Source organism: Oncorhynchus masou, chromosome 30 (assembly GCF_036934945.1).
Source record: "Oncorhynchus masou masou isolate Uvic2021 chromosome 30, UVic_Omas_1.1, whole genome shotgun sequence".
Classification (NCBI taxonomy): Eukaryota; Metazoa; Chordata; class Actinopteri; order Salmoniformes; family Salmonidae; genus Oncorhynchus; species Oncorhynchus masou.
This window is the reverse complement of record NC_088241.1, coordinates 54,588,136-54,603,682: the sequence shown is the minus strand read 5'-3', so window position 1 is coordinate 54,603,682 and position 15,547 is coordinate 54,588,136. Positions and strand designations below refer to the sequence as shown.

At 45.8% G+C, this 15,547-nt stretch overlaps 1 protein-coding gene across 1 annotated transcript in view; it reads left to right on the top strand.

Annotated features, from left to right (window-relative positions):
- Positions 1–3,158: 3,158 nt before the first annotated feature.
- LOC135522790 (ribosomal protein S6 kinase alpha-3-like) overlaps positions 3,159–15,547 on the top strand; it is a 34,475-nt gene continuing 22,086 nt past the window's right edge. Inside the window, exons 1-2 of the mRNA XM_064949388.1 lie at positions 3,159–3,559; positions 5,554–5,613. Of these exons, the coding sequence (XP_064805460.1) occupies positions 3,497–3,559; positions 5,554–5,613 (123 nt within the window). The 5' untranslated portion in view covers positions 3,159–3,496. The remainder of the gene's footprint in view (positions 3,560–5,553; positions 5,614–15,547) is intronic.

Below are 15,547 nucleotides of genomic sequence, written 5' to 3'. Positions count from 1 at the left end.
CAGCCGGAGCCGCCAGTCAGCATGGAGCAGCCGGAACCGCCAGTCAGCATGGAGCAGCCGGAGCCGCCAGTCAGCATGGAGCAGCCGGAGCCGCCAGTCAGCATGGAGCAGCCGGAGCCGCCAGTCAGCCAGGAGCAGCCGGAGCCGCCAGTCAGCCAGGATCCGCCAGTCAGCCAGACTCTTCCGGATCCGCCAGTCAGCCAGACTCTTCCGGATCAGCCAGACTCTTCCGGATCAGCCAGACTCTTCCGGATCAGCCAGACTCTTCCGGATCAGCCAGACTCTTCCAGGTCAGCCAGACTCTTCCAGATCCGCCAGTCAGCCAGACTCTTCCAGATCCGCCAGTCAGCCAGACTCTTCCAGATCCGCCAGTTAGCCAGGATCCAACTACCTGCCTGAGCTTCTTCTCAGTGCCGAGCTTCCCCTCAGTGCCGGGCTTCCCCTCAGTGCCGGGCTTCCCCTCAGTGCCGAGCTGCCCCTCAGTCCAGTGGGTTTCTGGGTGAGGACTACTAGGCCATGGTCGGCGGCGAGGGTGGACTAAGACTTTGATAGAGTGGGGTCCACGTCCCGCGCCGGAGCCGCCACCATGGACAGACGCCCACCCGGACCCTCCCCTATGGTTTTTGGTGTGCGTCCGGGAGTCCGCACCTTGGGGGGGGGGGGTTCTGTCACGCCCTGGTCGAAGTATTTTGTGTTTGTCTTCATTTATTTGGTCAGGCATGGGTTTTTGTATGTGGTGTGTTTGTATTGGGATTGTAGCTTAGTGGGGTGTTCTAGTTAAGTCTATGGCTGTCTGAAGTGGTTCTCAATCAGAGGCAGGTGTTTATCGTTGTCTCTGATTGGGAACCATATTTAGGCAGCCATATTCTTTGAGTGTGTCGTGGGTGATTGTCCTTAGTGTCCTGATGTCCTTGTTCTGTTTTTATTTACACCAGTATAGGCTGTTTCGGTTTTCGTTACGTTCTTTGTTTTGTAGTGTTTGTAATTGATTTGAGTTTTACGTTTGTTAATTAAACATGGATCGCAATCGACACGCCGCATTTTGGTCCGACTCTCCTTCCCACCTAGAAAGCCGTAACAACCTATGAGGGGGAATTGTGTTTGTACATGATGTTCCAAGTTAGAAGTACTTGTTTATGAAAGTTTGCAAGCTTAATAGGGATTTTTTTCTACCTATCTCAAATGCAACTTTGATTAAGAATTCTAGACCACAAATGTGCTGGAATATTAAATTAGGGATGATATTCCAGATGCAACCCTTATTTCTTAAATAGTTTTGTATCCATTTGATCTTAAATATTATATTAGAGGTTTTGATATGCAGAGCATTCATCCCTCCCTCACCTTGGGTTCTACATATTACCGCTTTTCTTAAATAATGAGCTTTATTCCTCCATATGAAGTTAAATCATTTAGTATCAACCATTTTAGTTACTGACAGAGGAACATCCAAGTCAAGGGAGGTATAAACTCATCTGGACCTTCAGATTGTGATAAAAGTACTCAACCAGATAAATAAAGATATCTTAATAACCAGGAGTTACATATTTCTGATCTTGGCTAACTGTAATACCAAGATATGTGATCACATATTTTACAGGGATATTACATACTGAGTTTCAGTCACATCTTTTCAATGCAAATAATTCACATTTCCTAATATTCAGAGATAAACCGGATACATGTGTGAAGACATTAATACACAATAGCTTTCTTGACTTCATTATGATCTTTCCAAAAAAAATGGTGGTGTCGTCAGCCAATTGTGAACATTTTATATCTTTGTCTTGTATCTAAAAACCCCTAAAACCATCCTTATTTATGTGAAGTGCCATAACTTGTGTGACCAATAAAAATAAGATAGGAGAAAGTGGGCATCCTTGTTTAATTCCACGTCTAATGTCGAATCTTTGTAAAGTTCCAAGGGATAATTTAACAGAGCTGTTACTATTATTGTAAATTGTCTTAATTACACTTTGAAAATATTGACTAAAACCAAACAATCGAAGAGTCTCAAAAATAAAATAATGTTCAACTGTATCAAATGCCTTGTAAATGTCTACAAATAAAATAAAGCTATCTTCCATAATGTGCTCATTGTAGTCTATCAAGTCCAATACTAGTCGAATATTATTACATACCCAGTCTGGTTTTATGAAGGGTAGATGGAGCCATCTTGCTTCCACCTATCCTGTTCATTTTACATCCATAAATCTAAGACATCATCTGCCAGCAGATGTCACCACAGCCCAGAAGTCCACACCCAGACAGTACAGCTGTATCTGAGGAGAAAAGGCAGAGATTAATGTTCTGTCACCAAGTTCAGTCTGGCAGTTCAGTATAAATATCTTTGGGTTGTAATTATACTGTTCCCACCCACAGCACATCTTCAGTCACACACACACACACACACACACCTCTTTAGTCACAGATAATGACTCTGTGCCAGTTCATGGTTCTCATTATCATTCATAGGGCCCATAAGGTGGATGGACTATAAATAGCTCATAATAAAGCAGTCTCTCACGCTAAGGACCTCCAACATCAAACTTTAACTGGTGAGAAACGATTCATACAGTCAGAGACAGACCCCTCCAAAGTCAAGGGTGGCAGGCAATTAAACTGCTAATATTAAGGTATACTATACTATCTTGGGGCGAATTGTAGCCTATAATAAAGCCCATGATTCGCCTATCTACATAATATAATTATTATAGCCGTAGCTATATCATATATAATTTTCAACACACAACCTGCAGCATATTTCAGTTCATCGCCTGAATAGCTCCGTATTGATCAGAGTCATATTCTGCACTCTGACTGTGGGCTCTTCATGGTTACGGAACCATTAGCCTACAACGCACCGCCTTCACCAAATAATAAAGTCTCTCTTCTCACCCGGTGTCTCATGTGACCAGCCCGGCTAGACTGTAACTCCAAGAGCAAGCCCCCTCACCTGCCTGTGTCCGGCTCGGAAGAGGTGTCCCGTCCTCCCGTTATAAGAGGGCCCCGCCCCCAAATATGACGCAGGAGTGACTCGTCAGTCTGACAGGCAGGTAAGACACCCGGCGCCATATTGGGTCAAAACGGAAGTGAGTGAGTGAGTGAGTGAGTGTGAGAGAGAGAGAGAGAGAGAGAGAGAGAGAGAGAGAGAGAGAGAGAGAGAGAGAGAGAGAGAGAGAGAATAGGCAGTGGAAACACGGCATAGTGACACAAGGGCGAAAGTGGAGAGCGAGACAGTTTTCCGTAAAAGGCGTTAGCTCAGCTAGTGTAATGTAGTGAACATTATTCCGCTAGAGAACGACGGGACGAGCCCTGTTTTAGAAACTAATTTTCCTCCCATTCGGGGCTAACGCGATAGCCTACTAGAATAGAACAGAGTTTTAGATTACTACATTGATTGCCTACGGTCCTGTCTGGAGCGGAGCTTTAGCGCTCTAACTAATAGACAACACTAGAATAGATCAGAGGAAACCAGGACAGCTCGAGCGCCAAGATGCCCCTGGCACAATTGCCAGATCCCTGGCAGAAGATGGCACTGGGGCGGGCGGCAAGCGAGGTGAGTGTGTGTGTGTGTGTGTGTGTGTGTGTGAGAGAGAGTGTGTGTGAGATAGTATTCATTTCCATCACCAGAAAAATGTCTGCGGGAAAAGATGTAAACAGATTATTATATTGAAGCGTCACGTTGACTGTCTCTGAGCTGCACTTCATAGATATAAACAAACGCGTAGCACCACGGGTCTGAGGCTGGCTACTGAAACCAAATGGATAAGTTGCTGAGCCTCGGATAATAGAGAGAAAGGCGAGTGGGCGGTCATCCGACATACCGCACGATTTAGGATGCGGCTTTCAGCGGGCGTGTGTGTTTCCTGGATGATGCGGTTAAAGCAAGCGTGACGTGTTTAAAGAGAAGTGAGTAGAGTCGCCCGCGTATGATTGTCTGAAGACATTCTCGGATTCACATTTGATTCATAATTATACCCTAGTGTACTACTGTACACAGCCCCCTCTCTCTCTCTACCTTTCTCTGTTCTCTGTCTATCTCAGTATATATCTCATGCTCGATAACAAGAGGATTGACATATTATTGGTAACGTGTGTGTTCTCAGTGCTTTGTGGGAGAATGTTTCTAGGGCACAACAGCACTCTCACTCACTCAATCATTCCTACTCAACTAAGCAAGTTAACAATAAATGAGTTTTGGCAGCAGGTAGACTGACTGTTAGACTGTTGGGCCCTCAGTCGATACTGGTCCATTAGATAGCCATCACTGTATCACACTGTGTGTGAGTGAGTGTATGTGTGAGTGAGAGAGTTAACCATTTCATGACAGAGAGACATTAACTCTTTCATGGCAGAGAGACATTAACTCTTTAATGACAGAGGCCATGAGATGACTTTCTGTTTTTTCACTCCATCCTCTCCCTCTCTCCCGTCCTCTCCCTCTCCATTCTTTCTGTCCCTCTCTCCCTCTCTCTCTCCCCCTCTCTCTCTCCCGTCCTCTCCCTCTCTCTCTCCCCCTCTCCACTCTTTCTGTCCCTCTCTCTCCCTCTCTCTCCCCCTCTCTCTCTCCCCCTCTCTCTCTCCCGTCCTCTCCCTCTCTCTCCCCCCTCCACTCTTTCTGTCCCTCTCTCTCCCCCCCCTCTCTCTCCCCCTCTCTCTCTCCCGTCCTCTACCTCTCTCTCTCTCCCTCTCTCTCTCCCGTCCCTCCCCCTCTCTCCCCCCCTCTCTCTCCCCCCCCTCTCTCTCTCCCATCCTCTCCCTCTCTCTCTCCCGTCCCTCTCCCTCTCTCTCTCCCCCTCTCCACTCTTTCTGTCCCTCTCTCTCCCCCTCTCTCTCTCCCCCTCTCTCTCTCCCGTCCTCTCCCTCTCTCTCCCCCTCTCCACTCTTTCTGTCCCTCTCTCTCCCCCCTCTCTCTCTCCCCCCTCTCTCTCTCCCGTCCTCTCCTCTCTCTCTCTCCCTCTCTCTCCCTCCTCTCCCCTCTCTCTCCCCCCTCTCTCCCCCCTCTCTCTCTCCCATCCTCTCCCTCTCTCCTCCCCGTCCTCTCCCTCTCTCTCTCCCCCTCTCCACTCTTTCTGTCCCTCTCTCTCCCTCTCTCTCCCCCTCTCTCTCTCCCCCTCTCTCTCTCCCGTCCTCTCCCTCTCTCTATCTTTCAATCATCCTGTTACATGTTTATCAGGCTTACTGCTGCACTGAACTAAGTAATAATAATGATAAGTGCTACTATTATGAATAATAACCGTGTTACAGCCTCAGTTTATTCTGAGTGATCCGATCACTTTCATATTAAAGAAACATGTGACCTGACAGCGCCAGTACAAAAATCACTTCAATAGTTTCACTATATTTTATTATATATCCATTCCCAAGTATTTAGCGCCGTTGTGAAATGGGAATGACACAGTAATAACCTATACATTACAACGTTGTTTTGTTGGGATTCACTACATCTAGCAACACCAGGTATTTAGAAATTGTGTTGACTTCTTTGAAATAAAATTGACCTAATATGTACATTACAATAACTAATAGTTGTTTATTGTGTTTTTGCAGGATGCTCATCGGCATGTTCTGGAGGATTCTATTGGAGAGGATGATTCTATGTCCTGTAATGTAAGTCTACACACTCAAACACACACCCCCCACCCCCCTCCAAATGTCATATTATGTCTATATACAGTGTTGTAACAATGTGCAAATAGTTAAAGTACAAAGGTGAAAATAAATATGGGTTGTTTTCACACGGGTGTTTGTTCTTCACTGGTTGCCCTTTTCTTATGGCAGCAGGTCACACTTCTTGCTGCTCTGATTGCACACTGTGGTATTTCACCAATAGATATGAAAGTTTATTAAAATTGGATTTGATTTTGAATTCTTTGTGGGGTCTGTGTAATCTGAGGGAAATATGTGTCTCTAATATGGTCATACGTTTGGCCGGTTAGGAAGTGCAACTCAGTTTCCAACTCATTTTGTGGGCAGTGAGCACATAGCCTGTCTTCTCTCTCTTTCTCTCTCCCTCTCATTCTCTCTGTATGTGTGTCAGCTGTATGTATAGACATTTAAATGCAGAGGAGATGGCTTATAGATCTGCCGTCTGAGAAGAGCTGAGCAGGTATTATTACTAATATCCCTAGAGGGACACACGCACGACATCGAGGGGCATCTTAGTGGGGTCTTCCTCTCACTCTGACCACAGCTCTTTAAAGCCGCACCCTGTTGTCACGGAGACAGACTGTGAAACCCCCTCTCTTTCTGGAAGTGTGTGTTTGTGTGTCAGATCTGGGTCATTTATGTATGTCAAATTCTTTCACACAAGTGATTTGGATTGCCTGATATGATGGAAACAATGGAATAGACCTAAAGATGCTACGGCAAGAAAATATAAAATAGTTTGTATTTGACCCTGTGTGTTGTAGTCCCTATGGAGAGTGTGTATGTGATGTATATTATACTTTGTGTGTGTATGTGTGTGTGTGTGCATGTGTCCGTGAGAGACAGAGAGAGAGGGATTGGCTGTGTCCAGCGCTCGCTGGCAGATGGTATTTAATCTTCTCAGGCCATCTGGACTGACTTTCTCTGGCGTCTTTAAACGCCCACGCACGCACACACACACACACACACACACACACACACACACACACACACACACACACACACACACACACACACACACACACACACACTCTACCCTACATATTTATTTGGACAGTGAAGCTAAAACTTTTATACTCTTTATACACCAGCATTTTGGATTTGAGATCAAATGTTTAATATGAGGCGACATTACAGAATGTCACCTTTTATTTGAGAGTATTTTCATACATTTCTAAATGGTAAAACATGTGTAAGCACTTTATGTATCTCGTCCCCCTATTTGAAGGTGTCATAAGTATTTGGACAAATTCACTTATAGTGTTACATTTATTCAAAAGTTTAGTATTTGTTCCATTCCTAGCACACAATGACTACATCAAGGTTGTGACTCTACAAACTTGTTGTGTTTCGGATGATGTTGTGCCCAATAGAAATGAATATGAATGTATTGTGTCATTTTGGAGTCCCTTTTATTGTAAATAAGAATGTAATATGTTTCTGAGCACTTCTACATTAACATGGATGCTACCATGATGATGGATAATCATGAATGAATCATAGAAAATTATGAATGAGAAAGTTAGAGGCATAAATATCACAACCCCCCCCAAAAAAAAAGAAAAAGAAAAAAAAGAAATTGGGGGTGTGCAGTCAGGTGTTTCAGCGACTAGTCATTTTTCACACCCTTATCTTCAATTATTCAAATCAAGTCAAATGTATTTATATAGCCCTTTGCACATCAGCTGATATCTCAAAGTGCTGTACAAAAACCCAGCCTAAAACCACAAACAGCAAGCAATGCAGGTGTAGAAGCACGGTGGCTAGGAAAGACTCCCTAGAAAGGCCAAAACCTAGGAAGAAACCTAGAGAGGAACCAGGCTATGTGTGGACTGGAGACTGAGACAGGAGGGGTCAGGAGACACTGTGGCCCCATCTGATGACACCCCCGGAAAGGGCCAAACAGGAAGGATATATTACTCAGCCTTTATCAACCTTAAGACCTATGTGCTTGTGTGTATGTGTGTGCTTGTGTGTGTTTGTGTGTATGTGTGTGCTTTTGTGCGTGTATATATGTATGTGTAAAATAATAATAATACATCATTTGCTGGGTGCTTATAATTGTCCTATTTCACACATGTACAAGTGTGTATTATACTCATGTGTGAATGGGAATTTTTGCATGTTCCAACTCCCCCTGAGACACCCTCAGAGTGTGGGTGTGTGTGTTGTCTAGCCAGATTGTTCTAGATCACAAAGGGCCATCAGTCAAATGTAAAAACGGTTAAATCCCCTTGGATTGATGAGAAATTTAACAATTGTATGGTTGAGAGGGATGATGCAAAATGAACGTGAAGTAAATAAGTCTGACAGCACAACCGATTGGCTAACGTACTGCAAATGGAGACATCATATGACTAAACTAAATAAAAAGAAGAAGAAAATATTCTATGAAACAAAGAGAAATGATATAATGATAGTAAAAAGCTTTGGAGCACCTTAAATGAAATTTTGGGCAAAAAGGCAAACTCGGCCCCATCATTAATTGAATCAGATGGCTCATTCATCACAAAACCCACTGAAATTATTTTATTATTTTTTAATTAGCAAGATTAGTAAACTTAGTCATAACATGCCAGCAACAAACGCTGACACTACACATCCAAGTATATCTTACCAAATTATGAAAACAAGCATTGTACTTTGAATTCCGTAATGTGAGTGTGGAAGAGGTGAATATTTTTGTTGTTGTCTATCAACAATGACAAACCACCGGGGTCTGACAACTTGGATGGAAAATTACCCTTGGATAATAGCGGACGATATTGCCAATCCTATTTGCCATATATTTAATTTAAGCCTACTAGAAAGTGTGTGCCCTCAGGCCTGGAGGGAATCAAAAGTAATTTAGCAACCTAAGAATAGTAAAGCCCCATTTACTGGCTCAAATAGCCAACCAATCAGACTGTTACCAACCCTTAGTAAACTTTTGGAAAAAATAATTCAGGAAGATTCAGGAATTCCCCAGGGCAACTGTTTAGGCCACTTACTTTTTTCAATCTTTACTATTGAATGACATGCCACTGGCTTTGAGTAAAGCATTTCAGAATGGGTGGCGAGGAATAAGTTAGTCCTAAATATTTCTAAAACTAAAAGCATTGTATTTGGGACAAATCATTCACTAAACCCTTACTAAACCTGAACTAAATTTTGTAATGAATAATGTGGAAATTGAGCAAGTTGAGGTGACTGAACTGCTTGGTGTAATCCTGGATTATAAACTGTCATGGTCAAACATATTGATACAACAGTAGCTAAAATGGGGAGAAGTCGGTCCATAATAAAGCACTGCTCTGCATTCTTAACAACTATTAACAAGGCAGGTCCTACAGGCCCTAGTTTTGTCGCAGCAGCACTACTGGTCAGTCATGTGGTCAGGTGCCACAAAGAGGGAACAAGGCAGCACGGTTGGACCTTAAAAGTACACAGGGAGCTAACATGAATGATATTTAATTATTATATAATTGTTTGTTTTTTTAACCTTTATTTAACAGGCAATCCAGTTTGGAACAAATTCTTATTTGGCCCAATGCTCTAATCACTAGGCTACCTGCCGCCCCAAATATGCATGTCAATCTCTCCTGGCTCAAAGTGGAGGAGAGATGGTGAAGTGTTTACATGCTGAATGCACTGAGCTGTCTGTTTAAACTACTAGCACATAGCTCAGACACCCATGCATACCCCACAAGACATGCCACCAGAGGTCTCTTCACAATCCTCAAGTCCAGAACAGAGTATGGGAGGCGCACAGTACTACATAGAGACATGCATACATGGAACTCTATTCCACATCAAGTAACTGATGCAAGCAGTAGAATCAGATTTAAAAAACAGATAAAAATATACCTCAAGGAACAGCGAGGACTGTGAAGAGACACACACAAAGGTACAGTCACACACATGTGCATAAGTGCTTGCACACACACTCATTGTAATAGTGTTGTATGGTGGTATTATACATTTTGTATTGTAGATATGTAGTGGTGTAATAATGTTATATGATGTTCTGTTTTATCTTTTGTTTTATATGTAATGTAAGTGACTTTAATGTGATTGAACCCCAGGAAGAGTAGCTGCTGCCTTGGCAGGAACTAATGGGGATCCATAATAAACCCCAGGTAGAGTAGCTGCTGCCTTGGCAGGAACTAATGGGGGATCCATAATAAACCCCAGGTAGAGTAGCTGCTGCCTTGGCAGGAACTAATGGGGGATCCATAATAAACCCCAGGTAGAGTAGCTGCTGCCTTGGCAGGAACTAATGGCCCCAGGAAGAGTAGCGGCTGCCTTGGCAGGAACTAATGGTCCCCAGGAAGAGTAGCTCCTGCCTTGGCAGGAATTAATGGGGATCCATAATAAAGCCCAGGTAGAGTAGCTACTTTCTTGGCAGGAACTAATGGGGATCCCTAATAATTACATAATACCAAAAATGTCAAATGAGCCTGTTCCAAAAGCAAGAACCTGCCATATGTATGCTCATCACTGCCCTGGGGATGACGCAATGCACACACTCTCTGTCTATATTCTTTTTAATTTCATTGTGCAACACAGTACTGAGAGAGGGGGGGGGGTAAAGGGAGAGCTGGCTAGGGAGGTGGACCTATTGATTGGAGGTGGACCTATTGATTGAGAGATTGAGAGAGAGAGGGGTAAAGGGAGAGCTAGAGAGGGGTAAAGGGAGAGCTAGCTAGGGAGGTGGACCTATTAATTGAGAGAGAAAGAGGGGTAAAGGGAGAGCTGGCTAGGGAGGTGGACCTATTGATTGAGAGAGAAAGAGGGGTAAAGGGAGAGCTGGCTAGGGAGGTGGACCTATTGATTGATAGAGAGGGTGAGGTGAAGCTAGAGAGAGAGAGATGTCCCCCATCTGGTTGCTGTCAGTATGACATGGTACAGTCCTCTGAAGGGCAGGGTCACTGGACTAGCGCACTCGTGTGTGTGTATGTGTGTGCGCGTGTCTATATGGGTGTGTTGGTCCGCACATTCTGGGACAGCCGGCATTGGGCTCTTCATGAGAGTGAAGCATTGTGGGATTGTTACCGGCATTGGCCTCTTCATGAGAGTGAAGCATTGTGGGATTGTTATTGTGAGGTCACAAGGTGATGATGCAATCTCTGTATCAGGCGCCACACTTCCTGAATGGAACACTCTCTAAGAACAATTCTATTGCATGCACACACACACGGTCAGAGGGGTTTTCTAGGAGTTTCCCTCAGACACTTTTAATCGAGAGAAGAGGTAGGAGAAAGAGAGGGAGGAGAGTTATGAGAGAGACACAGGAAGGGAGGGACAGGGGAGAGAGGAGAGGAGAGGGAGAGAAAAAAAGGGAGGAGATGGATGCAGAGAAAGGAGAGGGCAAAGGAGGAAGTGAGGGGCTACAGGCCAAACAGAGCCCCACCCAGGGATCCCCTTGTCCCCCAGAGCCACACCCAGGGATCCCCCTGTCCCCCAGAGCCCCACCCAGGAATCCCCCTGTCCCCCAGGGCCCCACCCAGGGATCCCCCTGTCCCCCAGGGCCCCACCCAGGGATCCCCCTGTCCCCCAGAGCCACACCCAGGGATCCCCCTGTCCCCCAGAGCCACACCCAGGGATCCCCCTGTCCCCCAGGGCCCCACCCAGGGATCCCCCTGTCCCCCAGAGCCACACCCAGGGATCCCCCTGTCTCCCAGAGCCACACCCAGGGATCCCCCTGTCCCCCAGAGCCCCACCCAGGGATCCCCCTGTCCCCCAGAGCCCCACCCAGGAATCCCCCTGTCCCCCAGAGCCCCACCCAGGAATCCCCTTGTCCCCCAGAGCCCCACCCAGGAATCCCCTTGTCTCCCAGAGCCAGATATCTACTGAACCACTCCATCTGAATCAACAAGACCTTGTCACAGTCACACTCTGGGCCTGTATTCATGAAGCGTCTCAGAGTAAGAGTGCTGATCCACGTCCATATACTTATGATCTAAAGGACAAAATTGATCCCAGCAGAACTCCTACTCTAAGACGCTTTGAGAATACAGGTCTTGTTCCCCTACAAATTCTGCCTTTAAGAAAAATCAGACTGTTTAAATTTAGAGCATAATTCTGATACTCCCTCTTTCTTCCACAAATGGTGATAGAGGGATGTCTGTTGTCATCGAGATACAGGGAGATTCTGTTTCTGTACCGTCAGCAGGAAGTTAACCTCTAGACAGGGAACACATAGACACACAAAACACCAGTAATGGCTAGTGTTTAAATCAAATGAAATGGTATTTTTCACATGCTTAGTAAACACCAGGTGTAGACTAACAGTAAAATGCTTACTTACAGGCCCTTCCCAACAATGTAGAGAGAAGTAATAATAAATACACAATGAGTAACGATAACTTGGCTACATACACAGGGTACCAGTACAGAGTCGATGTGCAGGGGTACGAGGTCATTGAGGTAGATATGTACTAATAACTAGGAATAAAGTGACTAGGCAACAGGATAGATAATAAACAGTAGCAGCAGCATATGTGATGAGTCAAAAAAGTTAGTGCAAAAAGGGTCAATGCAGATAGTTAAATAGTTAATCAAATAGCTACCCGGACTAACTATTTATCAGTCTAATGGCTTGGTGGTAGAAGCTGTTCAGGATCCTGTTGGTTCCAGACTTGATGCATCAGTAACGCTTGCCATGCGTTAGCAGAGAGAACAGTCTATGACTTGAGTGGTTGGAGTATTCTGCAATTTTTAGCATCTTCCTCTGACACCACCTGGTATCGAAGTCCTGGATTGCAGAGAGATTGGCCCCAGTCATGTACTGGGCCTTACGCATTACCCTCTGCAGTGCCTCTGCAGCGCCGACAGAGATGGCCGCCTCGCTTCGCATTCCTATGAAATTATGCAGTTTTTTGTTTTTTTACGTGTTATTTCTTACATTAGTACCCCAGGTCATCTTAGGTTTCATTACATACAGTCAAGAAGAACTACTGAATATAAGAGCAGCGTCAACTCGCCATCAGTACGACCAAGAATATGACTTTCGCGAAGCGGATCCTGTGTTCTGCCTTTCACCCAGGACAACGGAATGGATCCCAACCGGCGACCCAAAAAAATGACTTCGTAAAAGAGGAAACGAGGCAGTCTTCTGGTCAGACTCCGGAGACGGGCACATCGTGCCCCACTTCCTAGCATTCTTCTCGCCAATGTCCAGTCTCTTGACAACAAGGTTGATGAAATCCGAGCAAGGGTAGCATTCCAGAGGGACATCAGAGACTGTAACGTTCTTTGCTTCACGGAAACATGGCTCACTGGAGAGACGCTCTCGGATGCGGTGCAGCCAGCGTGTTTCTCCACACATCGCGCAGACAGAAACAAACACCTTTCTGGTAAGAAGAGGGGCGGGGGCGTATGCCTTATGGCTAACGAGACGTGGTGTGATCACAGAAACATACAGGAACTCAAATCCTTCTGTTCACCTGATTTAGAATTCCTCACAATCAAATGTAGACCGCATTATCTACCAAGAGAATTCTCTTCGATTATAATCACAGCCGTATATATTCCCCCCCAAGCAGACACATCGATGGCTCTGAACGAACTTTATTTGACTCTTTGCAAACTGGAATCCACACATCCTGAGGCTGCATTCATTGTTGCTGGGGATTTTAACAAGGCTAATCTGAAAACAAGACTCCCTAAAATGTATCAGCATATCGATTGCGCCACCAGGGCTGGCAAAACCTTGGATCACTGTTATTCTAACTTCCGCAACGCATATAAGGCCCTGCCCCGCCCCCCTTTCGGAAAAGCTGACCACGACTTCATTTTGCTGATCCCTGCCTACAGACAGAAACTAAAACAAGAAGCTCCCACGCTGAGGTCTGTCCAACGCTGGTCCGACCAAGCTGATTCCACACTCCAAGACTGCTTCCATCACGTGGACTGGGACATGTTTCGTATTGCGTCAGGCAACAACATTGACGAATACGCTGATTCGGTGTGCGAGTTCATTAGAACGTGCGTTGAAGATGTCGTTCCCATAGCAACGATTAAAACATTCCCTAACCAGAAACCGTGGATTGATGGCAGCATTCGCGTGAAACTGAAAGCGCAAACCACTGCTTTTAATCAGAGCAAGGTGACTGGTAACATGACCGAATACAAACAGTGCAGCTATTCCCTCTGTAAAGGCTATCAAACAAGCTAAGCGTCAGTATAGAGACAAAGTAGAATCTCAATTCAACGGCTCAGACACAAGAGGTATGTGGCAGGGTCTACAGTCAATCACGGACTACAAGATGAAATCCAGCTCAGTCACGGACCAGGATGTCTTGCTCCCAGGCAGACTAAATAACTTTTTTGCCCGCTTTGAGGACAATACAGTGCCACTGACACGGCCTACAACGGAAACATGCGGTCTCTCCTTCACTGCAGCCGAGGTGAGTAAAACATTTAAACGTGTCAATCCTCACAAGGCTGCAGGCCCAGACGGCATCCCCAGCCGCGCCCTCAGAGCATGCGCAGACCAGCTGGCTGGTGTGTTTACGGACATATTCAATCAATCCCTATCCCAGTCTGCTGTTCCCACATACTTCAAGAGGGCCACCATTGTTCCTGTTCCCAAGAAAGCTAAGGTAACTGAGCTAAACGACTACCGCCCCGTAGCACTCACTTCCGTCATCATGAAGTGCTTTGAGAGACTAGTCAAGGACCATATCACCTCCACCCTACCTGACACCCTAGACCCACTCCAATTTGCTTACCGCCCAAATAGGTCCACAGACGACGCAATCTCAACCACACTGCACACTGCCCTAACCCATCTGGACAAGAGGAATACCTATGTGAGAATGCTGTTCATCGACTACAGCTCGGCATTTAACACCATAGTATCCTCCAAGCTCGTCATCAAGCTCGAGACCCTGGGTCTCGACCCCGCCCTGTGCAACTGGCTACTGGACTTCCTGACGGGCCGCCCCCAGGTGGTGAGGGTAGGCAACAACATCTCCACCCCGCTGATCCTCAACACTGGGGCCCCACAAGGGTGCGTTCTGAGCCCTCTCCTGTACTCCCTGTTCACCCACGACTGCGCGGCAACGCACGCTTCCAACTCAATCATCAAGTTTGCGGACGACACAACAGTGGTAGGCTTGATTACCAACAACAACGAGACGGCCTACAGGGAGGAGGTGAGGGCCCTCGGAGTGTGGTGTCAGGACAATAACCTCACACTCAACGTCAACAAAACTAAGGAGATGATTGTGGACTTCAGGAAACAGCAGAGGGAACACCCCCCTATCCACATCGATGGAACAGTAGTGGAGAGGGTAGTAAGTTTTAAGTTCCTCGGCATACCCATCACAGACAAACTAAATTGGTCCACTCACACAGACAGCATCGTGAAGAAGGCGCAGCAGCAGAATCAATCGAGAGCATCCTGGCGGGCTGTATCACCGCCTGGTACGGCAACTGCTCCGCCCACAACCGTAAGGCTCTCCAGAGGGTAGTGAGGTCTGCACAACGTATCACCGGGGGCAAACTACCTGCCCTCCAGGACACCTACACCACCCGATGTTACAGGAAGGCCATAAAGATTATCAAGGACAACACCCACCCGAGCCACTGCCTGTTCACCCCGCTATCATCCAGAAGGCGAGGTCAGTACAGGTGCATCAAAGCTGAGACCGAGAGACTGAAAAACAGCTTCTATCTCAAGGCAGTGTTAAACAGACTGTTAAACAGCAACCACTAACATTGAGTGGCTGCTGCCAACACACTGACTCAACTCCAGCCACTTCAATAATGGGAATTGATGGGAAAGGATGTAAAATATATCACTAGCCACTTTAAACAATGCTACCTAATATAATGTTTACATACCCTACATTATTAATCTCATATGTATACGTATATACTGTACTCTATCATCTACTGCATCCTTATG